General features: G+C 38.1%; 1 protein-coding gene across 17 annotated transcripts in view; it reads left to right on the top strand.

Annotated features, from left to right (window-relative positions):
• Window positions 1–25,746, top strand: part of CTR9 (CTR9 homolog, Paf1/RNA polymerase II complex component) — a 37,573-nt gene extending 11,827 nt beyond the window's left edge. Inside the window, exons 16-27 of one of the 17 annotated variants that reach the window (XR_013956814.1) lie at window positions 157–305; window positions 2,409–2,525; window positions 2,631–2,776; window positions 4,297–4,368; window positions 5,579–5,714; window positions 6,236–6,382; window positions 6,831–6,988; window positions 7,131–7,227; window positions 7,557–7,669; window positions 7,938–9,877; window positions 11,771–11,860; window positions 23,349–25,746. Coding sequence is in view for 2 of the 17 variants with exons in the window: in XM_080617650.1 (XP_080473776.1) it covers window positions 157–305; window positions 2,409–2,525; window positions 2,631–2,776; window positions 4,297–4,368; window positions 5,579–5,714; window positions 6,236–6,382; window positions 6,831–6,988; window positions 7,131–7,227; window positions 7,557–7,669; window positions 7,938–8,346 (1,544 nt within the window). In the remaining 15 variants the exon portion in view is untranslated. Of the gene's footprint in view, window positions 1–156; window positions 306–2,408; window positions 2,526–2,630; window positions 2,777–4,296; window positions 4,369–5,578; window positions 5,715–6,235; window positions 6,383–6,830; window positions 6,989–7,130; window positions 7,228–7,556; window positions 7,670–7,937 lie in introns of all 17 variants that reach the window. The other 16 variants (XR_013956817.1, XR_013956820.1, XR_013956821.1 and 13 more) reach the window with 16 other exon arrangements.
• Window positions 25,747–25,834: the final 88 nt, after the last annotated feature.

Raw genomic sequence — 25,834 nt, 5'->3', positions numbered from 1 at the left:
CATACTGGAGCACAGGAAAGAACAGCTTTTGCATGGCAGCTATCACACTTAGTTTTTGATGGGTAACTTTATTCAGGCAATGTTTCATTTTCTTTGGTAGAAGGACATAGTCCATGAACCTGGAAGCTTATGATGTACATATTACTTTCCCCTTAGGAGCTGTCTTGGCACACAAAGGATATTTCCGTGAAGCTCGTGATGTTTTTGCCCAAGTGAGAGAGGCAACAGCAGATATCAGTGATGTGTGGCTGAATTTGGCACATATCTACGTAGAACAGAAACAGTACATCAGTGCTGTGCAGATGGTAACATCTCTAAATTGGACTACGTAATATGTTGGGTTAGATGATTTCTGGATGTTTCTCTGCTGTCCTATCAGCTGGAAAAGTTCCTGAATAACATTTTAACAACCTAAAGTTTTGTTTCTAGCTTGCCATTGGCTGTCAAGTCTAGATTTAAAAACAAACTGCCAAATGTGGGTAAGGGGTAACAAAGCACCTACCAACTTGCAGACTTTTTTTGTTTTTTTGGTAGCAGAGTCAAACCATAATTGGCTTAGCATTATGGTCTTTGAATTAAGTTTTAGTTGGAGAGGTTTCAGTCAGTATAGTTACTGTATGTGATTTAAATTCAGATGTTAGTGAAGTAAGCAAATACAGTTTTCTGCTGGGATTTTTTTAATAGCTACACTTCCTATTTTTGTTCTTGATATGATTGTATAAATAACAGTCAGAGAGGTCCGAAGAGCTGAATGTGCCATGATTTCCTTCACCACAGTTAACATCACAAGGTAATTGATGTTGGAAGAAATCTGTTGAAGTCATCTAGTTCAACCTGCTTAAGCAAGCCAGCTTCCAAGTATCAACCTCTTGTAACTCAATTGACTCAATTAGTTGATCAAAAGCATACAAGTAAGCTTACAAAACAGAAAGGAAAAAAAAAAAAAAGGAAAAATACCTAACAAATGGTGGGACATGACAGAAGCTTGGAACAAATGTGTTTCAGTAAGACTGACTTCACATTGAGGTTCAAAAATACTCAATTCAGAGGCATCTTAAAGCTTTTTGTGATGGTTATAAGGAAGAGATATTGGAGCCTTTCTTACCTGATCAAGACCTGGGTAGTTGCTATCCTCCACTGAACAAGTTCTGGTAACAAAATCAGATTCATTCTGTTGTGTTTGAATGGGGTCTGTTTGTTTTCTTAACACCTTCTCAGTTTTATTGACAAAGAGCCTAATGAAAAGTCTAATTTTAGCAATGTTTAACCAGTCAGTTACAGTGGGAAATTGGGTATTATTACTTTCACCTTTTTATTTGTTCGAAGAATGCTGTATTCACTTACTAATGTATTTAAGTTAAACTGTTAGTAGAAATGCGTTTATTCACTGAGGTGATTTGTTCCCTGGGTTCTGCTATGCAGTCAGTACAAGCCACAGTGTTGGACTCAAAGGGAAATGAATTGGATTTAATACCCTAGCTTAACTGCAGCCACAACAAATGCTCTAGTGAGTTCTCTATCAGAAAGCATACAAATCAGGGGAAGACTTAAGCTAAATACAGAATCTTTTACAATAAAGCTGAGTGAAAATTGTCCGCTCACAGTGTGATCCAAGAGTAGTGACTTCAGGCTTTATGGTTCAGGGCAGTTTCTGTATTTGAGCTGGAAATAAAAATTACTTTGTATTTCTTACTATTTTAGAAGTTTAGAAAGGTTGGATGATTCCTTGAGAAAAGAGTATGTCAGACATCAGATGCTTGTTAATGAAAAGGAAATGTTTCATCAGTGCTTGAAGCTTTAATTCTAGCCCCACAACATCTATAGTGACAAGTCATTTTACATTTTAGAGCAACCAGATACCCCTTGGCATGCCAAGTTACTCAGCTGGGTGGAGAGGACAAATCTGATGTTGATTTATCAGAAAAGTGGGTTTTTTTTTTTTTAACTAATTGCATCAGATATATGGAATTACTATATTAAATATATTTCAATTTGTAATGTATCTTGTATGAATAAAGAAAATAGACTTCTTCCACATACTGCAGAGAATAATTGAGTGCTCTTAAAATGAGTCAGGTTTGTTGGATTTTATTATAATAGATGATACTTGCAAAGTATTCTACTGTATTTTAAAACCTGCAGAGCCTCCTGGACTGCTGCCAGTTTCCAGAAAAATCAGGGTTTTGCTATGGAATAGCAGAAACCATTTTCTGACCAGTGAAAAGGAAGCATCCATTTAGCAGAACATGCTTCTTTAAAAAAAAAAAAAAAAAAAAAAGGCAATAATTTAGTGCATTGTACATTAGCAGTAATGGTTTTTAGGAATAGAAACAGTTGCTGGAGTTAGCTCACTTAAAATAACCATTGTCACCTCTTAATTTGAATTTTTCTTTTTGGTCTCATTTCAGTATGAAAACTGCCTCAGAAAGTTCTATAAGCATCAAAATACGGAAGTATTGTTATATTTGGCCAGAGCTCTCTTCAAGTGTGGCAAATTACAGGAGTGCAAACAAACTTTGTTAAAGGTATAAATATAAACTAACGTGTGTCTTTAAATTCAGTAGTGTGGGATTGAAATGATGATGCTTATTCTCTGTAGCATATTTTAAAAGCATGGTTTTCATTGACAGGCCAGGCATGTAGCACCAAGTGACACAGTCCTTATGTTTAATGTGGCTTTAGTGCTACAAAGACTAGCTACCTCTGTCCTGAAAGATGAAAAAAGCAATCTAAAGGAGGTCCTTAATGCTGTGAAGGAACTGGAGCTAGCCCACAGGTAAAGATGACTTACTTCTAATTATTAAAATCTATTTTGTTGTTCCTTTACCGTGAATTTGCATTATACATCTTAAGTCTGGTTAGAAGAGCAATCATCTCCTGTGAAGCACTATGCAGTTCTGGAGTTTCTGGCAGGAAAACAAGGATTGGGCCTGACAAAACTGTTGCATTCAGGCTTTGTGCCAGAGCCAGTTGTGTTTGGCCAGGTGGCCAAAATGTATTTCTCAAAGTGTTTTGTATTACTGTGACCAAGATGTACTTCTTCCTGGAAGAGCATAGTTGAAAAAAACTTCAATCAATACTCTTTACTACTTTGATTTCTTTCAAAACAAACTGTAATGCTCAAAACAATATCTGTTTAGGTAAGTCATTTAGTTAATGACTGGTAATCCATGATAAGTAATTTCACCCTCCTTTTGCCAAGTAAAGCCAAAGTGTTTTCATGGCTTAAGAACAGAAGCAGTTCCTTAAGTGTGTTTCAGATCTTTTAGTTCTCTGAAAATCTTCTCAGAAAACTGTGATTAATCCAATGCAATCATTGCTGTCATTGAACAGAAAGTTTCAATCATTTATTCTGCTCCTAGGTGTAGCCAGTGTAGCTGATGCTTGCTTTATGCATTCTTAGCTGTTTTTATGTGGAGGGTAGATACTGCTTTTCAGTAATTTTGTCAAGTAAGGCAAGCCTTTCATAATTCTAGTGCTTTACATAATGCAGACTAAACATTTGAACACAAATTCTGACTTGAATTCAAGTTAGAAGCTTGTTATTTATTATCTTGAGAAAGTTGCATGAAAGCCTTTATTTTTACCTATTAACTAAAAATTCAGGTATCTATCACATCTTGGAAAATATGTTCCATAATCTAAAACTTGAGCAGGGAATTACTTTCTTCATATGCACAAGAATTTGAGTTCAGAGTAGCACAAAATCAGGTCATTTAAAATGTCTTTGGAATGTGGGAGGAAACTGTCAACCTTGAAAATTAGAAAGCTGTTTAACTGCGTTGGAGAGACTGCTTTCAGAACTCTGGTCATCATAGCTTACCCATCTACTTGAAGGCTTGTTACATTCACAAGAGCCTGTCAGGTACGTTCAAGGAGCCTGTTCAGGAAGGATTTTGTAAAAAAAAATTTTTCTTTCCTTATGCTGGTTTCAGGCACTTAAGCTATGACAGATAAGGAATAAATCTGCTGGGGTCACCAATGTACTCATTGCTTGCAAGCAGTAAATGAAATCTTAATTCTTAAGATTTAATTCTTAATAAGACAGAATGTTTCTGTCTTTTTCTTCTGCTCTGGAGTGGTTTTAAATATTTCATGTTTGGAGAACTTTGAATGTACTTTTACACTGTTGTATTAAAATGGGCTGCACACAGGGAAAATTGGTGAGGTTTCTTCATCTGCTGAGTTTCAGAGGATTGTCATTCAGGAGTAAATGCTTTGTTTTAAGGCAAAATTGCAATAAACACGTAAGTAAAGCCATATTTGCTTAGTTTTGTTTGTTGTTTTTTCCTCCAGATACTTCAGTTACTTGAGTAAAGTAGGTGATAAGATGAGATTTGATTTGGCGCTTGCTGCTACGGAAGCCAGGTAAAAAAGCCCCAAACAACTAAACCACAAACAAATCCTTCATTCAGATACCAAGTGGAATATTTTTGTCTTGGTTGGGTTTTTTTTTCATGCTAAAACTGGATTCCTAAATTTCAAATGAGAATTTCTTAGAACAGTAGAAATACAAGTGCAGGATTCCTCCCCATTCTTGTCTTTGCTTTCTAACGTTTTTGTGTAGCCTGTGGGTCTCAACTTGTGGTGTCTGCTATTAGCTGGAGCCTGCAAAATATGACACTGCTTTAATGGCAAAATTTCCATCAATCAGAGTGCAGAGACGTTTACTTAAACATCTCTAGTCTTCACTGTTTTGACTTTAAACTTGGTAATCGAACAATGAGATTGATTTCATGGAGGTTTTTTGAGGTAGTTCATGGGTGGTAGCATGAGACGGTTATTGAAACATGAAAAGGTTTTGTTTTGCGGAGACTAGCCTGCTTTAACTTTTTCTCAGGGTAATGAGCTTGTACACAAGCCTATTCAAACCATTTTCACTGTAAGCTTATTTCTTAGGGTTTCGCTCGGTATGTCTTAAGTTTCATTTATTTCACATTCTTCTAAGAGTTTGTTTTGGTTTTTTTTTTCTTTGCCATATGCAAGTAACATCTGTTGGCCATCATGCACTGGGCATCTTAAATGAGCATCGTTAATGCACTTTGTAGAGAGAAGAAAATTGTAATAGTAAAAGAACTGTCATCGTAACATTAGCTAAAAGGGTATTGAAAGTGCCTTCCTTTAATGTTTCATGAGACTTGAGCACTTTATGCAACCTAAACTTTTTACACAGTTGGGTATTTTTAAGATAGAATCTCTACCTACTTCCTTGCTTATATTTGCTAGTATGTTGTGGTTACATACAAGTTGATATTAACTATACTTCCAAATCTGTCCGAATTAGTTGGGATGATTCTTTTGATGTTTGTGTGGGTTTTTTTTCTGTATATGAACTGGCTAAATTTTAAGTGCAGAGCAATATGTTCTAATATTGTACATTGCAAGAAAAATTAGCTTACTAGAAAGTGCTTAATTTACTTAAAATCTGTGCTACTCTTATTTTATGCTATTTTAAGTAGCTTTTTTTGTTTGTTGGTGATATGAACATAGTGTTGTGATGCATGCCTTTTATAAGACTGTTTATTCTTGTAGTATGTGTCTGTCACCTTCCTTTACTTGAAAAAATTGCATGTTACAGGCAATGCTCTGATTTACTGAGTCAAGCTCAGTACCATGTAGCTCGGGCACGCAAGCAGGATGAAGAAGAGCGGGAGCTGCGTGCAAAGCAAGAGCAAGAAAAGGAGCTGCTTCGCCAAAAGCTACTTAAAGAACAGGTTTTATTCTGTTATATTCATAGACTGAATTTTTTTTAAGTATGCTTTACTTTTAAAAGTATACGTATTACAATTACATATGCTGTTGTAGCTCTGTGGTGGTACCTGGCATTACAGATAAAACATCTAGTAACCATTTTTCCTACTTACAGTAAGAGCTAGCAGAGAATGTTATAGCTGACAGGTGATAACTGTTTCTTCCCCATAGTCTCAGAACTAGATTTTTATTTTTATAATGAAATAAAATTAGTTCCCCAGAAGCTCTGCCACCAGATTTCTGTACTGACAGGCTGGATGAGGAAGCACTTAGTGCAACAGCTCTTGCAGACTTTTGCCTACTCTAGCATGGGCTTGTAGGAAACAACTTTTTTTTTATTTTCCATGTGGACCTTCTGCTGTGACATAGTCTGTCAAAAGTCAGCTTCCCAATTTCTTGTCAGCAAATCACTTGTATGCCTGTGATTATAATCACCACAATGCTGCATATACAGTAGTAATGTTTTGTTTTCTCTTTGTTTCAGGAAGAGAAGCGTCTAAGAGAAAAAGAAGAACAGAAGAAACTTCTGGAACAAAGAGCTCAATATGTGGAGAAAACCAAGAATATTCTGATGTTCACTGGTGAAGTAGAAGGATCAAAGGAGAAAAAACGTGGTGGCGGTGGAGGCAGGGTAGAACACAATGCTTTTTTTCACTTATTTTTTCTTTTTTTTAGATTTCTTTCATTTTCACCTCTTTATATATGGTCTCTTGCAATAGCATAGGCTTTTAATTTCAAGATCCTAGGTGCTACTGAATGAAATTGCACGGGTTTAATACTCAGATGTAATAACTGGAAGCTAATACTTAGAAGTTCCAGCATGGAGGCATCGCAAAATCTGTCCTATTCAAATGTTAAAATAACAGAAGAGGATTATTTTATTATGTGTGAATTTGACATCAGTTCCTAAATTGTATCAGTTTAGAGACTATGGGAAAGTTGGCATAAGAATGTCTGTATTTTCATATCTTTGAAAATGTGTTCAGATAAAGTTCCTATTTTGAATTTTTTTTTTTTTTGACAGCTTTTTAACTGGAAGGTGAATAATGGGCTGTAAATGGGGCTTTTATTTATTATAGCGTTCCAAAAAAGGAGCAGGGGAATTTGATGAGTTCGTCAACGATGACAGTGATGAAGATTTGCCCATATCTAGAAAGAAAAAGAAGAGGAAGGGCAGTGGAAGTGAACAAGATGGGGAAGAGGAGGAGAGTGAGAGGAAGAAGAAGAAGAGGAGGAGGTAACTGATGCTTCAGACTTCTCTGAGGAAAATCTGAGTAACACGTGATAAACTGGACATTTCTTGAGACTATATTTCTGCATGTGTTAAGTTTTTCTGTGATGTTACACCTTAAATCCTATAAAATATGTTTCTGTTTAAGACCCCAGAAGGCAGATGAGGGAAGTGATGATGAAGAACATGAAAATGGTCCAAGACCTAAAAAACGACGTCCACCCAAAGCAGAGAAAAAGAAGGCTGTAAGTTAAACCCTGAGTAACTGCATCACTTTCTAAGTATGTGTTTGAAATTCAGCATTACTCTTGTCAAGAGATTTATTTAATATTGAAAATCACGAAACTTCTTGTTGTAACTGCCTTTGAGCTTATTTTTATCCTCCTTCACTGCTGCTATTGCTGCTTCAGGGATGAAAAGGATATTTCTGAAGCCATCTAGAATTAAGTGATTGTAAATGGAAAATTCTTACAAGCATGTTTGGTTTTCTGAGTCTGTTTCTATATTTGGGCTGTACTTTAACCAGCCACATTAATAAGCAACCCTTTTTCCCCCCCACCCCCACCCTCTACAGCCCAAACCAGAACGTCTGCCTCCTTCAATGAAAGGGAAGATCAAATCAAAAGCCATCATTTCATCAAGTGATGATTCTTCTGATGAGGATAAACTCAAAATTGCTGATGAGGGGTGAGAACCTTAATTAACTTTGTACTGAAGTTTCAATGCATGCTTTCAGTAGGAGCTGCAATATTAATTGGGCAATGTAAAGGTTATGAGAAGCTTTTCATTGTAGTCAGAGCATCCTTTCCGTTGCAGATTAATTCCACTCGTTCTTCCCATTCAGATAATGCTAGCGTTACTCAAATCCAGGTGTCTCATTTTGTTTTTAAGCTAAAGATAACATCTTTTAATGCTTTTGTCTTTTTTTTTTTTATTATTTTTTTTTCCCCTACAGACGTGCTAGGAATAGCAACAGTGATTCAGATGATGGGGAACAGCAGCACAGTAAGCGCATTGTTTCTGATAGTGATTCTGATAACAGAAACAAATCTGGTAGTGAGGCAGGTAGTCCGAGAAGGTCCAGTGTCCACCCATCTGAGGAAGACTCTGACAGTGACAGATCGGCCAGAAAAAGGAGGCAGTCAGATTCGGAGCAGTCTGACAATGAGTCTGTGCAGTCGGGGAGAAGTCGTTCTGGTGGTTCAGAAAATGAGTCTCGCCCAGCTTCTCGCAGTGCTGATTCAGACAGAGATTCTGAGAGAGGATCTGACAACGAGGGTTCTGGCAGAGGATCTGGTAACGAATCTGAACCAGAAGGATCCAACGATGAGGGGTCTGAAGGTGGTTCAGATGACAGCGATTAGATCTGAATTAGAGACCATCTTTTAAAAATGTTCCTGTAAATATAGTTCAGCTGTAGGGGAAAATCTGATTTTTATATTTGAAAACTGTGATTTAAAAAATCTTTAATGTTTTAGTAGACTGTTGTGAGACCTTCCTGTGGTTCTTTCTGTTAGCAACTGATGGATGTTTTGAAGTTGGCTTATGGTATATTCTTAAATTAAAACTGCTGTAAGTGAACAGAATCCCTGTACTATAATCAGCACACCAAGGATGGGATGCATGTAAAAACTGTGGAACATAACATCTTTGCTTAGGTGGTTCCAGTTTGATTAAAACTATGTGTTCTGTGCTTACACATGCATAGATGGATCTTTAAATTTTACCAAATGGAACAAAGAGCTGTGATACTTCTCTTTTTCCTCATTCTGATTAATGGTCAGTAGGGAGGTTTTTCTCACTTTCTATTAAAGAATACAGTTGCCATGATGCAACCCCTTGTGTTTCCAAGAATTTCTTTTCCTTCTGTTTTTGTGTTAAATCAGTTGAAAAGATGTAGATACTAAAGAAATTTTGTAAAGTAATGATGTTGATGAAGTATTTAAATTGGCAAGTAAAAAAAAAAAGAAACAGATTTAGAGAACTGCGTATTACTTGAGAAAGGGTAAAGCTGCTGGTATCACAATAAACTGTTCCTACTTATTTACTTTGATTGATTTTTATTTTAAAATGTTAAATTTGACAAAGGAATCTGTTTTGAGGAAGTAGTTTTAGCTTTATTTTAGCTTAATTATGTGGCTTTTGGAACTAAGTATTTTCATGTAATGCGTACAGGAACAGTAGTGGCAAATGATTGTATTGTAGACTGAAGTGAATCTGATTTTTCCCTGCAGTTCTGAAGAAGTCAGCATTTTGTGCCAGTTCTAAAAATTTTTTTTCTAATTCTTTTCATTGGTCAAGTCCTGTGTTAAGCATTTGTTAAAACAATATTACGTAGGTCTGAGTAGTGGTTTCTGCTGTTTTTAATGGACTGTACAGCTGCAACTCTGTTGCTCTGTTTTTAGAAGGTCTAGATTGTCTCTGCTGATAGTTGACTTGAAGCACTAACTGAAAGCTAAGTTTCCCATGGCTCTATTTCTAGTTTGCTGTGAGCATTAGCTGTTCTCATTGTGTAAAGGAGTTTTTCATGTGTTTATGGGCTGCTGGTAACCATAGCAGACAAAGCAGAATGTAGAACATTTGAGATGTCTCTCTTTATGGTTCACTTTGGTATCAAGTTTCTGTATGTGGTGTTACCTTAAACTTAGATGCTTGGTAACATCAGAGTAGAAGAACAGCTATTGTGCTTGTCATGAATGTTAACTCAGTCTTCTTGCTGATATAGTCATTTAGGCGGAAGACTTGTGACAATCTAAGACTGGAAGCTAGATAACTTTGAAAACATGCACCTGAGGAAAATCTGTGGCCCTTGTAGGAAGTGATTCTGCTGTCAAGAGAATTATGACACAAGTGCTCACCTTTTTCAGAATCACAAAGAAGCAGTCGATAAATGAGGTATGTAAGCTTGATGTGCCACTACTTATGAAGCTATGAAGAAGTGTGAGGAAATCAGTACAACTAAGGAGAATTAATACATGCAAGGTGAAACAAGTGGAGCAGTGGCAAGTATGAGAGTAACCAGTTGTTAACAACAGGAAGGAAAAAAATGTATAGTACTTACTGTGGGATCTTAGAAACTTTTCTGTCCCAAATATGTCTCCACTATCTTAGCCTTTTCTATCATGTTATTAATTGTATCTTTCTCTTGAAAGGCCTAAAGGTCTTGGTTTGGTGCTGTACGTAGCAGAACATATTTTCTGTAGGTAAAAGTTCGCTCTAGATAAAATGCTGAGTGGGTCTTCAGGTCTAATATCCAGTTGGAGAGAAATATTTTCAGTAACTGTGAAATAGTAAGATGCACAAGAGACCAATTAGGGAAAGAAAAGGGACAGGATGCTTTTGCTTCTCTTCCTCTGCTTTTCCTGATTAAAAGGAGGAGAGGGGAACAAACAAACAGAAAATCACAAAAAAAACCCAGGAGTCCACTTTCCAGTTTATTTATTTTTTTTTTATTCCCTTTGATTAGGAGGGTTAATGGGAGGATTAAGGTTATATAAAAAGTCACATGTTGCTGTAATTGGAGAGAAAGCAGTGTTTTAGCTTAATTTATAGTTTCTAATGCTTGTTTTTTGAGAGTGCAGTAGTAGAATAATGTCGCTGTCATTCCCTTGGCAGCATTCTTTGCCTTCTGAAGTAGGTGGTTGACTTGCAGGTATTGCGTTCCTTTATTTATAGCAGTAATCTAGTTCAGAATAAAATACAGGGATTTAAAAGTGGAATACTGTGTTGCTATAGAAGTTTGTTATTCTTAGTTTCTGTTATGCATTGAGTAACAAGTTGCATGACTGTATGAAAAGTGTTTCCTATTGAGCTCTGTTGCAGCTTGGCATTTTTTTGTCCTCACATCTGAGCTTGTCTGCTCTAGAGTACACGAAAGGATCCTGCAGAGTTTGCTGTTAGCAAGCAGTTGCATTAAAAAAATATCTCATTCCTGAAATAGAAATGAATAGAGTGAGCCTTTCACAGAACAAGACTTCAAATATAACTTAAAAAAAAATAAATAAATTTGCTGAGGAGTTGTGTGGGTTTTAGGGGTTTTTGTTTTGTTTTAATTGACTACTCAAGTTTTTCCCTTTCAGAAACTTTTCAAGGTCAATATTTGGTGGATGGAGTAGCTGTCCATGCTGAATAGCAAGGCATTTGTATGTAAACTAATACATTGTGTTTCAAAATGTTCACTTCTTGCTAATTTAACTCAACAACAGTAGTCTGTCCACATAGAAGAAGCAAGGTGCAGGAATGTGTTGAGGAGTGTGCTGCCAAGGAAAGCTTTGGACAAAGAAAGACCTACAATGGGAACACTGCAGCTAAAATGCTATCAATTCTTTGTACAAGGAAGAGCCTCTTTCTGGGAATAGGTTGCTTTTCATGTTAAGTATCTCACTGTTTAGAGCAATGTTTATTGTAGCAAGGCCTTTTCCTCCTGCACGGATTTAAACTGTCACATTAGGGGCTGATTAGTTATACTGTTGACATATTAAAACTTGCAGGCTTTTTGAAACAAGTTTCCTCCCTTCTTTGTTGTGTGCAGTTTCTGAGGATGTAGTGCTCTGATGATCTACTTGTTTGGTAGTAGCTAACTTACAGTAGATGAACCTTGAATTCAGAAGTTACCTGGAAAAATTCCTACAGCTGGAGCTGCCATCAGCAAGGGCAAATTCAGTATTAATATGGGTAACAAAAGAAGTTGACAAAATGAATGTGAAAAAGGGTACGTAAGCAAATACTTACTCTTCTCATAGATAGTAGTAATTACCACTCTCCTAGTAATAGTCTTTTATTATTTAGCTGAAGACTGTAGTTGCCCTACAGAAGAGGATTTGGAGACAGAATCTAAGGAAATACCAAATATGGGATTACTTAAGAGAGAAACTAAAAGTAAGTATACTGGCAATCTGTAGTATTTCTACCTGTGAATTTCAGTCCACATCCACCCAAACTTTGTGCTGTTTTATACTAGAAATGGGTTTTTATTTTTTTTAGTCTTGGCAGAACCTATAGAAAGTACAGTTGATTAGTCGTGTAGCTCATGTATTTTTCTTCCTGTGGTCTGTAAGTGCGAGAGAAATTAAGAATGCTTATCATAGTTATGTTCTTTGAATTAAGTTTATTTCATTGTCAGGGATAGACCTGTCTCCCTGGGTTGTTCTGTTTTCCTTTTATAATTTTCCTTCACTCTTAGCCAAAACCCCTACTTTCTCTGCAGCCTCCAAAGCTTGGGACTGGCAAAGTATTTGGCCTGCAAACTGGGTCAAATTGTCAGACTTGATTGAGTTTACATTTTTCTGATGGCTCCATTTGAAACAATACGTGCTGAAGAGTCTGTGTTGCTGCTTCTAACTATGTATCATCCGTATCTTATACATGTCCTGTATCTGACTGTTTGGCTTGGAAGGGACCTTCAAAGGTCACATAGTCCAACCCCCCAGCAATGAGCAGGGACATCTTTAACTAGAACGGCTTGCCCAAAACCACATCCAGCCTGGCCTTAAATGTCTTATGGTGTTGCTTGAACTTCATATGTGCTGTGTTTGGCTCAATAGAGTGCAAGTCTTGTACCTTTCCACCCATTCTTTGTCAATTAAAATACAAATACTCTGCTTTAACCAGAGAGTTTCTGTTAGCACCTAGTCACATGGCAGTGACTTCAGTCCTGGTTTCTGTAACCTTAAAAGGGTCCAGGCAATGTTCTGGGTCTTTGAACATTTTTTAACCCTTCAGAGTTCTTAGTAAATGAATCTGCTTTCTGGCCTCTCTTGAAGACTGTTTAGATATCCTAAAGCTAATTGCAACAGCCAGCACATTCTTGGACACGTTGGGGAGTATCATGGGTCAACTCCAGCATTTGGGGCTCAGATCACTGGTCTCCTGTCAAAAGTGCAGTTCACTGGTTGCATAATTCCTTCAGTGATAGATACAGCCTGGAACTTTCTGGCTTAGACTGATTTTTCTAATGCATAAGTGACTTTCTAACTCAGGCTACAGAGCTAGTAAGAGAGAACTTAATTTTGGTAGCTGCTCATTCTATAACAGTAGGACAGAGGAGGTCGTAGCAGTGCTACATTTCCTCTGGCTGTTTTCTGCGAATCTGTTCAGAGAATTGTTTTTAGATTCACCTTTGCACCTGAAGGCTCTGACTATATCTGCTAAATCAACAGGCTGTTTTAAGCAGGACTCTTTGAAGCAGAGGCAAGATACTAATAAATACCAGTCTTCACTTTCCCTGCAGTGGTGACAGCTTACTACCAATTTTGAAGATGCATCAGATAATATGAAACATCTCTTCATCCATCTCCATTCCTTCAAGACAGATAATTGTTGGTTGTTCCAATTCTATACAGTTCAAACTGCTCTAAACTGGCTCTTCTGTCTTTATCTGCCCTGCTGTACTAAGTGATGTCTAGTACATGTCCCATTCTCCTGGGAGTCTGACTAAGCAAAAGGTAGCATTCTTTTTCTCTTGTGGGAAGCTGTCCTGGACCAGCTGGAGAGGAAGAATTACTGTCAGCAGCTGTTTTCTAGCACTAAAAAGGAAGGTGGAATTATGTCTCATTTGGGTTTGCAGGAACTAAGCATATTTCATGCACAAATTCAAGTTGGTGATTTTAGTCAAAATGATCTTGACTTTCCAGGCACATATATTTTTAACCACCTGCACACCTATTTCTAGGTTTCAGCAAGGACCTACTTGTTAAGGATTCTTACACTTTATGTATAGGTAGAGAGTGCTTCTGGGGCATACTCGTCTGTTTATGATGATGTCTTAAAAGAGGCACTCAAGTTGTTCACTCTCCTCATGAGCTACAAGAAGTTGGAATTTGTCTCTCAATATCAGAGCTGTTACTTCTGGTCAGATCTTATCTCTTTCAGATTATTATCACTTAACTTGAGTTTCTATTAAATGCTGTTTATAGAGGGTGACTTTTCTGGTTAGACAATAGAAAGCATTTCCCCAGAAGTATACCTGGATGCACTGGGTTTTCTGCCTAGTGTTCATACAGACTAGTCCTTCTCATCCTCATGCATCTGTTCTGATTTATAGTCACAGCATCAGGGGAATTAATGTGTATGTGCAGGAGTTTTAACCCATAACCCTTTCTCAAAGTGTTCCTTATTTCTTCCTTCAGTCTGTAGCCCTTTTTTGATTTGTCCAAGGGAGAAGAGCCCTACAGGTATTGGTTGAGTTAGGGATATAAGGTAATTAGGTGTTGCTATATAAACAAAATGGTATTACTGAACAGGGAAGGAAGGAAACAATGTCTCAGATCAGTGCTTGAAATAGATATTATTTATGATCTTGTTACTTAATTACTTGGGTCTCCATGTTTCAAAATTGGGCCTTCTATTCTCTTTTGCTCAGCACTCACTTATTCATAACTAATGCCCAAAGAGACAAATATTTTCCTCAAGACCATTTCCAGACATTTTCATTGTCTTTAAACAAGGCAAAGGAAAGGATTTTTACTTTTTTTTTTTTTTTTTTTTCCAGCTCAGATGCAAGAGCCATTGGTCTATCAGACTGTAAGACACTATCAGACAGTGGAACTTGTAACGGTAAAACCAAGCAAAATACAGATAAAAAAATAGAAATATATCACAAAATACACGATCTAGAGACAGACAGTCATTAACATGTAAGAACAGCAGTCCATGCAGTTGCAGAGGTACTTGTGTAAGCGGCAGAATTATCGGTGGTGTCACATGCACTTGTAAAGGAAATTTAAGTTTGAATGAACCATGTGGATTAAAACATGCCTTGGCCACCTCTTTCAACTGCCATGGTCTATCAACATGGTGGATCTAAGCAGATTTTTCCAGTTCAATCAAATTGTGCTGACATCCAAGAAGAACTCAAGGCTCACATCAGCTGGCTGCAGTGCAAGCTTGTACATAAGAGAAAGGTTGCTAATATCTGTAGGATTTACATAGAAATGTTTCTTGGTAAAAAGGAATTACAGATTTTAATTTGCTCACTGTCTTGGTCTAAATTGTCTACAAACATCAGCAGATACCTTCAACTGTACTGTTTCAGAATGTCTCATTTCGTTATCCCAGCTGAAGTGATGTAGTATTTCTTACTGCTTCCATACATTTGTCTTTGATTCTTTTAAGAAATGTGTAAGGAAGCATAGTGGGCAAGGAGGTGGGCTCCACGCTGTACGTCAGGAGACCTGAATTGCAGGTAATGTGTTCTGGCTGATACCCCTGTGTGCAGGAACAGTCAGTCTTTTTGCCCCTTTCACAGTTTGTGTGACTTTAGTAGAATTTAGGCTGCTTTGGGCCAGGCTGATTTCTTACTGAGTTCTAGAGTACCTAATTGTTATTTTAAACTAGTATTTATTTCCCAAAATCTTATGGTTATTGCTTTTAATAATAATGCAGTAACATCTTTTCTTAAACTATTGTACTGTTTATAACCATTTTTTTTCCTTGTCCTTAATTAGACTATTGAAAGCATGTATAAGCATTACCATGGGCGGAGGGAAAAAAAAAAATCACTGTAAAAAAATAGAATACATGTTGGGTCAGTGTTTTCCCTCAGATTCTAAGATGACAATCTTTTTTAGCCATTAATTCCTAACAGGAGAATGCAGTGTCCCGTAGTTCATCAGACGCTTTTTAACTGATCTACAATATCCTTGGAGCATAAACTGTATCTTACTTGATTTATAAAATCTCAAGCATTGTTTGATTAATAATAGATTACTATCTCCAGCACATACTACAACTTCTGCATAGTGGAAAGGCCATTGAAAATGAGCTGGGTTTGGTTTTGCATGGTTTAATTTAAAAAGAGAAAAATATAATATAAACACATAATTTTACTATTAGAAAGGTTGATGTCCTGGCCAAGACTCTGACTTGCAAACCAATTAGGGCCAGAATTGTCTTGCAAATTAAACCTTTATTTCTAAAAGCTAATCTTCATTGCTGATCTCCACATTGAAGAGCTAGGTTTTGGGCCAGCAGTGCCTTGATTCAATTCCTGTCTGAAGTAACTGCTACAATATATTTGCTTTGTTCAGAATACTTTTTGTAGGCAATTAACATTTTCTGGAAAGCTTCAGCATAGGCTGTGGTTATAGTTACATAATCATTGAGTTTGCCAAATCATCACGTGTCTATTTTGTTTGTGGAAATTTCCCATGATGATTTGGTGAAAAAAATGAATAAATAAAGAAAACCCCCAGACAAACAAAACCCACCACCACCCCCAAAAACAATCATGGAGGGGGAGGTGAGATGCAGAACCAAGAACCCACAAAAAAACCTCCCAACAGGCAGATGAGTATGACAGAGTGGCTTGTAAATCACTGGAAAACTTGGCTAACTTACTGCATCAGAAGTATCCTGCTGTAGTTAGCTTTCTAGTGTAGAGGTGAAAGACATGTTTTCCTGGTGCCAGAAGCACACTAAGCCTTCTCTGAGGTAACCAAGACTTTTAAGGTTCCAGTTCCTCTGGCACTGGCACCCGCAGTGCTCTGCATCACTTCAGAGATAGATGATAAGAAGGGTTCCAGTCCTGCCCAACAGCAGGGGACGTGGCAGATGTGTTTGAGCTTAAATGTTTGTTTTGGCATTTATTGAAGAAGCTACCCAACTGAATAATTACCTAGGAAATTTCTTCTCGGTATTTGTGTCATGCTTGAGGCTGGGTTATAGAAACTTTCATCTTCTCTTTTGGACCTCATGCGGCTGAGGCCAGAGCTGTATGCTTCCCAGCAGAAAGCAGATTGGTGCTTCACACTTAACAGAGGTGTCTCTGTCTCTAGCTGAGGCAGAGAAGTTCCAGGCAGAAGCTTACAACCAGAAGCAGAGATTTCATAAGAAAAACAACTGTGCTTGAGACAGTTTAAAAGAAGAAAACATCTGAACAGAGAGGAGTAGCCTTCACATCAAGAATACTTTCAAACAACTGTACAGATCTTGCCTGATATAAATTCTGTTATGTGGATTAGCTGCAAAAGCTTCACTAGACAAACCTACAAGATCGCAGATGACAGCAGAATCAGTTAACTAGAACTGCATTAGATGCAGCCTAGTGAATGTATCTCCCTAGACCTATGGGCTTATCCTTGTATCCTTCCTCCTGACTTCCAGTTTGATTTAGTTTAACACCCACTTGTAATCTTGTTATGAACTCACTAGTCAAGTGTCTGAGGATGTTGTAAATTGCTACAAATGCAGGCATCACTTCCATGTGACGTCTGCATTTGTGTTGAGAATGCATTTTTATGATCTCTCTTTAAGAATTAGTTAATCTGGTATGACTAAAATGAGCTTGTGTTCTAACTTTAGGGGTGTAGGAGAAGGGATAGAGTAAGGCTGGTTGCTCCGTAGCCAATAGATTTCTTTCTCTAAAAGCAGAAATCCTTCAGATTTGCATATATCTGATGGGGATGACAGTTTTGATTGACATGTGGAAGATACTTTCTTGTATATGCCTTAAGTAGCTCATGGGATATTGTATTTAACAAAAAAATAAACCCAACCTACCAAACAACGCTGCGAGCAGGGTATGACTGTACCAGCTTCTTTCCTTTTGCGTGACCTGGCATGCACACTGCCACAGAGGCAAAGAGCACAGTAGCCATGTAGTTGTTTTGGATAAACTCCTGAGGCCTTCAGAAGGAAAATCAAGGAGATAAAACAAGAAGGCAAAGCAAGTCTCTATATAATGATTACTAATTCGATAAAATGAGCATTGGAGGGAAGATACTTCAAAATAGTAATTTCAGAGACCTTGAGAGACATTAGTCAAGATTGGTTTAGCAGGTATTGCTATTTATTCTTTCTCTCATGTAGATATATGCATTTCCTGTATCACATTACATCTCGTTTTTCTTACAGGTCATTTATCTGAATTTCAAATGCTAATTAAATGGGTTACTGTAAGTGCTGTGTAGAGAAAATTCCCATGTTGATTTCTAAGCTTCTTATCTAAAGCCGAGTTGTCAATCTAACACTGTGATCAGAAAAAAAAAAGAAATTTAAGGTTGAATCAGTTGGATTCTTAAGTTTTCCTTTACCACCAAAATATGAGTTTTTAAGAATGAAAGTAATTAAAAACTGGTGGAGAACGCCCAAGTCGGAAAATGTCAAGAGTTCCCAGCCAGAGAAGGTCTTAGGTTTTCCAGAGCACAAAGTTTAACAGAAATGACAACTTCTGTGAATTAACTATTTGAATTTATAGCAATTCTAGAAATCTAGACATTTTTATTTCTAGAACACTGCTAGAAGCAGAAGGCTTAGCTCCACCTTAGCTCACACCTTAGTTCCACCAACACAGTTTGCAACTGGGTTTCAATGTATATTCTTCCCTGTTACGTTCCCACATTTAATTTCATCTTATCAAACCACAGTAAATGTATTTTTAACAACATAGTCCTGATAACCAGCAGGCACCTGCTCATGTGCCTTCAGCAGGTGTCAAAATACGGATATGCCGCCTCATGGCAGAGTTCAAGGACAGCACACACTTTGCGTACAGTACAGTTACGTGTTAATATGGAATTACGGTAAATTCTGTTTCACTGTTCTATGGCCAGGTGATTTAGATAAACAGAATTTATCTTCAGACATCTAAAAATGAGGAGTCTAGAAACCTGGTACAGGCACGAGGACTGGCATCCCTGCAGGACTAATCATCCTATCCTAAGATAATTATCTAAGGGAGGTGGAATGACTCACCTTCTGAGGAACCTGTTTCTGTCTGCTGCCTAAGGAGTGTCTAGATGTCTAGACACTCAACGTTTGGATAGTTAAATTTAAGAGGAATCCCACCCAGAAAAACAGTAGCTCAGACATCTCTGTTACTTATTTTCAACTTGCCCCTCTCCTTCCCCCCTCTGCCCCAAGAACAATTGGGTAGGATCAAGTTTACATGAGCCTTGATCACACTCTAAAACTTAAGGGGAGCTTTCCAAGAACAAGCTTACATCCAGTTGGTATCCATCTGCCACATCCCTTCATATTTTGTTTTTTTAAGATTGCTTTTTCTTGTTACATTGGAGGTTTTCCCCCAATTATATGTCAGGTCTTCTATTTCAGTCAACAGCAAGCTTTTTTCTCATAGCATCTGCTAAATTGAAGAATTGCCTCTTGAGCATCTCTTACAGTATCTAGCAAACTAGTGTCTGAGGAAGCAAGCTGGAACTCTCAGATGTTTTGTGGCAAGTACACAGACTGTACAGCATGTAACTTGCCCAGACTGCTAGTGTTGCAGTGCGTGGGGGAGCAGCTCCTCTGTGAGGAGGGTACTGGTGTCACAGAGGTCTCAGGCTGATGTCTCTGAGGTTCTAGCATGTGCTTCCAGGGCACAGTGTGTGATTTCCCAGCTGCTGGTTATGTCTTTTACTGCACAGGTAATAGATGGATTACCAGGATTCAACTAAAATCTTTTTTATTTGTATTTAAAAGATGAAATCCAAAGTTTGTATGATGTCAGAAATAACAGTGTTACCTGAATTTATATTGTTTGACCAAGGAGAAGCCCATTTTGCAAAAGAAAGAGGGAAAGGAAGAGTTTGAATCAATGAAACTTCCTCTTACAAACCAGATTGTGTGCAGTGTTTTGTAGAAGAACATGTAAAATATTACATTATTTGCATGTTGGCCCACTTCCTGAATTCTGTTTCAGCCCTTCATGATGATTACTATGGAATTGAAATGGCAAGAATTCAGCAAGGATGGCTGGTAAAATAATGTATTCTTCCACATGACTTATAATACTGATGTATTATACTGAGATATTCCTGAAAAATGCCATGCGCTGACCCTAGCTCAGGCTCTAGTTTAAAGCAGTTTTCTTCATAAGAAATTGAGATGGTCCTATACTTCTCAGGCTGGCTGACCACACTACGTGTTTTGAGAATATTTAAGGTTAAAATGGCAGGAACACAGAGTTCCTGATGGTTTGTTGTGTCAAGACTGGAAAAGGGGATTAGTATGAGTGCTTCTACTGTTAATCAAAATGTGTACTATTAACCAGCAAGCAATGTAAACTGAAAATAACTGAGTAACTGAACGATATTTATCTGAAAGAAAAAAAAACCCCACAAATAAGTGGGGATATGTATATAACAAATACACTAAATATACATTTATGTGAGTTTATTCCTTTGCTGTGGAGAGCAACTGTTTTCCAAAGAAGCAGCTGTGAAGTGATTCTCCATACACGTATCTGTATGATGTCACCTTGCTAGCAGCCTTCCAGTATCTGAAGGGGGCCTACAAGGATGCTGGGGAGGGACTCTTCATCAGGGACTGTAGTGACAGGACAAGGGGTAACAGGTTCAAACTTAAACAGGGGAAGTTTAGACTGGATATAAGGAAGAAATTCTTTACTGTAAGGGTGGTGAGGCACTGGAATGGGTTGTCCAGGGAGGTTGTGAATGCTCCATCCTTGGCGGTGTTCAAGACCAGGTTGGACAGAGCCTTGGGTGACATGGTTTAGGGTGAGGTGTCCCTGCCCATGGCAGGGGGGTTGGAAATGGATGATCTTAAGGTCCTTTCCAACCCTAACTATTCTATGATTCTATTACTGAATCAGACCAGCAGTGCAGGGTCACAGGAAGCTGCAAAGTTAATTTCCTCAGAGTGTAAATTCCCAATACAAAGATGTATTAGAATTTAGGTTTATAATTTGACTAATACGTACAAAAAATTATAAGAGACCAGTTCCAATTAAATGCATTTTCAAGTATCTGATCACACCATAGGGGCCCTGAGCCAATGCAGATGATGGTACTAGCCCTGGCCAACAGCACAAGTAAAGCAAGCTAAATTTGGTGTAATTTAGTTCAAATCTGTAAGATTCCTCTCTCAGAAAGGATAGCTGCCCAGTATTCTAACGCTGGAGAAAATATTCAACTGGCTATGAAGCCTGAAAGAATATGCAATTACTCCTTAAAGGGTTAAACAAAATCACCATAGGAACATAAATCAAGCCTTCACTTGTATTTATATTTTAGCCCTTCATTTCTCAAATTTCACCTTGTCCTACCAAAAAAACCATCCTATTTTACATCAGAACAAATTCTATAACCTCTTCATCCTTCCCTCACTTATCAAACCAATTAAGTTTGTGAAAGAAAAAGGGATCATAGTGTTCTGCAGAGCTGCTTAGATAATAAAATTCTGGGAATACCTCACACATCAGATCCTTCAGGCATTTCCACTCCTAACATAAGCAAAACGTAAGATTTACTTTGTTCTAAACTTCAAAATATTTGAAGATAAATATCCCACTGAGACTGTTGCTTTCCTCGCTCCAGGCTTGTATTTATGCCCAGTGTAACTGTTGCCATGGCTGCTTAGTCAACTCATTAAAAACATTTCACTAGTCTCCAACTACCAGCCATATGGAATCTGTTAAGAGGAAATGGATGTGCACTCTATAAAATGAATCCAGATAAGCCTTTATTGCTTCAACATCACCCTATCAAAAGCCACACCACTCAAGGAGCTCCTTCCACCTAAAGGATCTCAGTGCCTGAACTTCAAAGGTAAATGCCCAATTTTGTTCCCAAGAATTCTTGGCCATTTAGAAGTGAAGCTTATTCTAGTATTCCTGGAGATGAGTGGATCCAGGGAGGTCCTGTAACCAGTGTGTATCGTACTAGGTAGCCAAGTTTTTCCATGCAGCTATTTTTTAAGCAACAGTAAGCTCTTTTTGGATGGCCTGTCTTGGTTTTTCTGGAAGCAGATGCAGAAGAACTCAGCAGAAATCTCAAGAGCCATGCTGATACAGTCTCCTTTAAATGACTATCACTCATTCTACTAGACTCCAGTATCTACAACTACTACTCTGCCATACAATTCCTTTTTTTCTTTTCCTGTTACAGTAAGCAGCTTAAATCTCAACTGCATATAGTTATTTCTAGTTTACATTTGGAGATATGAGTAACCACGCTTATTCAGTGTGCCTATAAGCAGGTATTTCTCCCCTAAACCTGAGACCACATTTGCCTGCAGAAGCAAGACAACTCCTGAATACTTCTGGTCTCTGGCCAACATTACTCAAGATAAAAAGCAGCGACAGATTTAGAAGAGGATAGAGCAATTTGTGAGGGGAGGAGAAAAGCAGCTTCGCACACATGCATCTGAGAACTAAGCACTCCCTCCGTCATGTGACATCTTGACACATTCTGTCACTAAGTCTCATATTCCAGTTTCCATTTTTCTGTATTTGTTCAAATTCTAATTGTATGAAGTCACCGATTTCAAAACTGGTCTGTACTGCAATTAAGCAACTGTTCAAAATTAACATATGGGTCTCACATGGTAAGACCAGTCAAAGAATACTCAAGTATAGCCTGTTTTAATCAGGGTGTACTTACACCTCAGCAAGTCTGCATTACTTCAACATAATGTGACATCCACCACTGCTCTCCTTTTCTGGCCCTCTCCTTCAGGAGGGTGCAGTTATTGCTGCTTTGCTCTCTCTCCCCTATCACCCTAGCTTCCCTCAGGTTGGTGCTGCAGCCCACCTTGGCTGTACACACAGCAGTACCAGTACTACCTCCTGCAACAGCCCCACAGCACTTCCCATGCTGCAGAGGGTGAGGTAGAGCAAATTGAAACATAGGGGAGTGTACAAGTCGGACCATTGCTATTCATCAGCTTTCTAACTGTCAACCTCTTCCTCCTAACTAATCGTAAGTTAGGGGAGTACTCATGACAGCAATGGTGCCATTGCTGCACAACCACCCTTGCACACAGGACCAAGGATACTCCACACCTGTGTTTGCAATAGCCAAAGCTTTATGTGAGCAGCACCTGAAGTGAACATTGTAGCAAGCAACAGCTAATACACTAAGGTTTCTCCAGGCTAAGTTAAGCTCTTCCCCTTCACTGCACCACCTCTCCAGCATCTTGGAGAACTTTTTATGCTTAGAGAACTAGGCATGAATTCTTTTATTAGTCTCTACAGCTGCTAACCTGGACTTCAATGTAAGCTTTGCTAATTGTTTCAGATGCATTTTAAAATTTACAGCAGCATTTCTTCAAGACTGTCCTGAAATTATGTGAAAAACACATCCAGATCACATTCATGTCAAAACTTTCCATCTGCTAAAAGACAGGTCAGCTCACCCCAATTTTGCTTTGTCCCCAACCTCCTCTCCCTGCAATTTTCCCCCAAATAAACAATGTCTACATGGAATTATGATGCTTTTTTAGCAGCTTTCATCAGAACACTTTCCTGAAATACCCAATATAACAAAGCACCAGGTACAATTACAGCTTGGAAAAGTGAGATAAAATCTTCTATTGGTATGACAATTGCCAGGATCCCACTATTACACTGATTATTTCTTGGAAAAGGTGACAATTTCCAGTAAGCAGCCTGTATCTTCTCTTGCAGGAACCTTTAAATCTGATGGACATGCTCTGCAAGCACATGGCTGCCAAGTACATCAGGCAACCAGGACATACGGAATGGAGCTTCCTGAATGGTGACTGCAATTTAGTTAGCATTTCAGAAGGCAAAATTTTGTGACTGTAACTGGTATGAAACATGCTTAGTATGTGTGCAATTTCTTCCAATGCTCCTGTGAGTGTAGCTGTTATACCCAACAGTTAACAAAACACTAATAAAAGCCATTATCATTGATCAGTTATATTGGTTTAATTTTGATTGTGACTTTACTATTTGAGGACACTCAAAAGTACAATGCAACTCATAGTTAAAAGCCACACTTAAGTCAGACCAACTGGATACCCCTCCCCTTTTCCAGACTGACATATTCACAAGCACTGCAGTCAACCACTGAAAACATAATAGTTAACAATCAAGTTAAACTGCTCCCTTTCTCTATGAAATACCATTGTGATGTATCACTGCAGTTACAAAAACTTATGAAACCAGATGTGTTTATACTATTTGCATGTAGATTTTGCAGAAGTGTCTCATGGAGAGTAGGTCTACAGTTTAGTGGCTTTTCTACTGCCTATGCTCTAGTCCATTTTTGTTCATGGTTCTATCCTATAGGAGTTCTCAGAGTTCTTAACTTTGTGATTAGTTACAAACAAGCTAAGCAGCAAAGCCTCTGTACACAAGTGCCTAAGATAGTAGTAATTACATTTTAGACTGGGCAAGAATACAAGGCTTTGGCAAAAAATTAGTTGCAGGATGTGGCTCTAATCCCGTATGTTTTGACTAGGAATTGTTTTACTTGCACATCCTTATTTTACTATTACCTCTTCTCTCACCTCTACATTAAATTTAGTTGGAAACTATGGTTAGGACTGTCTGTGACTTGTGGTACCTTCCCATCTTCAGCTTTGCAGCACCTGGGAATGAAGTGCATTGTTTATCTAACAACCTGTAGCTGAAGCACACAAAACGTAGTATCCTAGTGGCACACAGCAAAGATTAAACCCCAATGAAACTAGCAGACTTAGAGAAACATGACCCTGTTACTGAAACAATGCTGCATGTCGCTATGTTCAAAACTGCAATTCTGAAACAGCAGCATTTAGAATTCAGAGTAAATGAAACCCTGAAACTATACTTATGTTCTTCCAACCCAATAAAGTGCATTTAATTGCAAAACCTTAGTAAGTATCAAGGACATCCACTTGAGAAGCATCTTTATCTCCCCAAGAATGGACAAGAAATTAGCAGTAAACCCTCCAGCCCCATAGATATACCATCAACTCTATTGTTCTACAGATAGGAAATACTTTCATAAAATGAAGATTACTCTGCAATATGACCATCAGGAACTTTTCTGGAGACCCCACGATGTTGCTGCTTGTCAATTACACACGTTACAGCTCTATCAAAGGCAGCCGGCTCCTGACCCCAGGCTAACTGTAGTTAGTGCTTTCCTTTCTCTCCATTGAGCTAGAGTCCACGAGGACTGCTAGATAAACACTATTTGAGAAGTGTGGTGTAAGTGTCACAATTTTTGTCAACAATTCAAGAAGTTCAATATCCTAGACAGATGTCATTGGGATTACAGAGGCACACTACCTTGATTTACTGGGCTACATATTGTAAAGCAAATTATTGAGGCATCTGAAGAAACTCCTTAAAGGAACTGAACATCCAAGAGGCCACTACTTCGTAATTAAAGTTAGGAAGACAGCCTTTCATACTCAACTGCCAGCAAAACTGGAGAACCAGACCTACTCCCCTGTCATAGCACTTTAAGGTACATAAATGCACATAATTCCTCCCTTCAAAGCAAGCCCCTTTATGATCTCTGTTTTCTCATACTTCCTCCATCTCCCATGATGCAGAGGACAGTATTCTAGCCTGAAGCATTTCCACCACTGGCAAAACCAAGTTTCAGTCAAGGAGACCCTACTGTTCTGCCATTACATCATTTTTCAATAGTTAGCCTGAGTACCAATCAGGAAAAAATTCACTAGGGACAAGGTTCTAGGAAGTAAGGTACTTCGGAGTATTTAATAGATGACACTTTAAGCCTGTACAATGCAACAACATTGAACTCTTCTGCATTTTTTTTTTTTTTTGCCCATTTGAGAAACAGCTAATAGTAAATGCCACTTGATTAAAAACCATGCATCTGCCCTGGGGAAAGTTCAAAGCATTAGGAAGTTAAAAAGCACATACTCACTGATAAAGCATACACTGGACCACAAGGCAAAGTCCTACCAGTTCTTCTGCAGAAGTTCTTAGATTTTCCTCCCTTCACAAGAAATCTGTAGTGTCTAAACTTGTCTGTGACCTTACTTAAATTCATTTGCATATTCAGACAACTGTTACAGAAACAATCGTAAGACAGTCCCAGTCTAAGTTGACTCCCACTGTTGTGTCCCTCTGTAAGTAATCTGGTTGCCAGTCAAGGGTTTTCTACTGGGAGACATTCAGAAACAGGT

Source organism: Psittacula echo, assembly GCF_963264785.1.
Source record: "Psittacula echo genome assembly, chromosome: 5".
In the NCBI taxonomy this organism is placed as follows: domain Eukaryota; kingdom Metazoa; phylum Chordata; class Aves; order Psittaciformes; family Psittacidae; genus Psittacula; species Psittacula echo.
The sequence above is the reverse complement of the archived record's forward strand: the minus strand, read 5'-3'. Positions and strand labels throughout refer to the sequence as shown.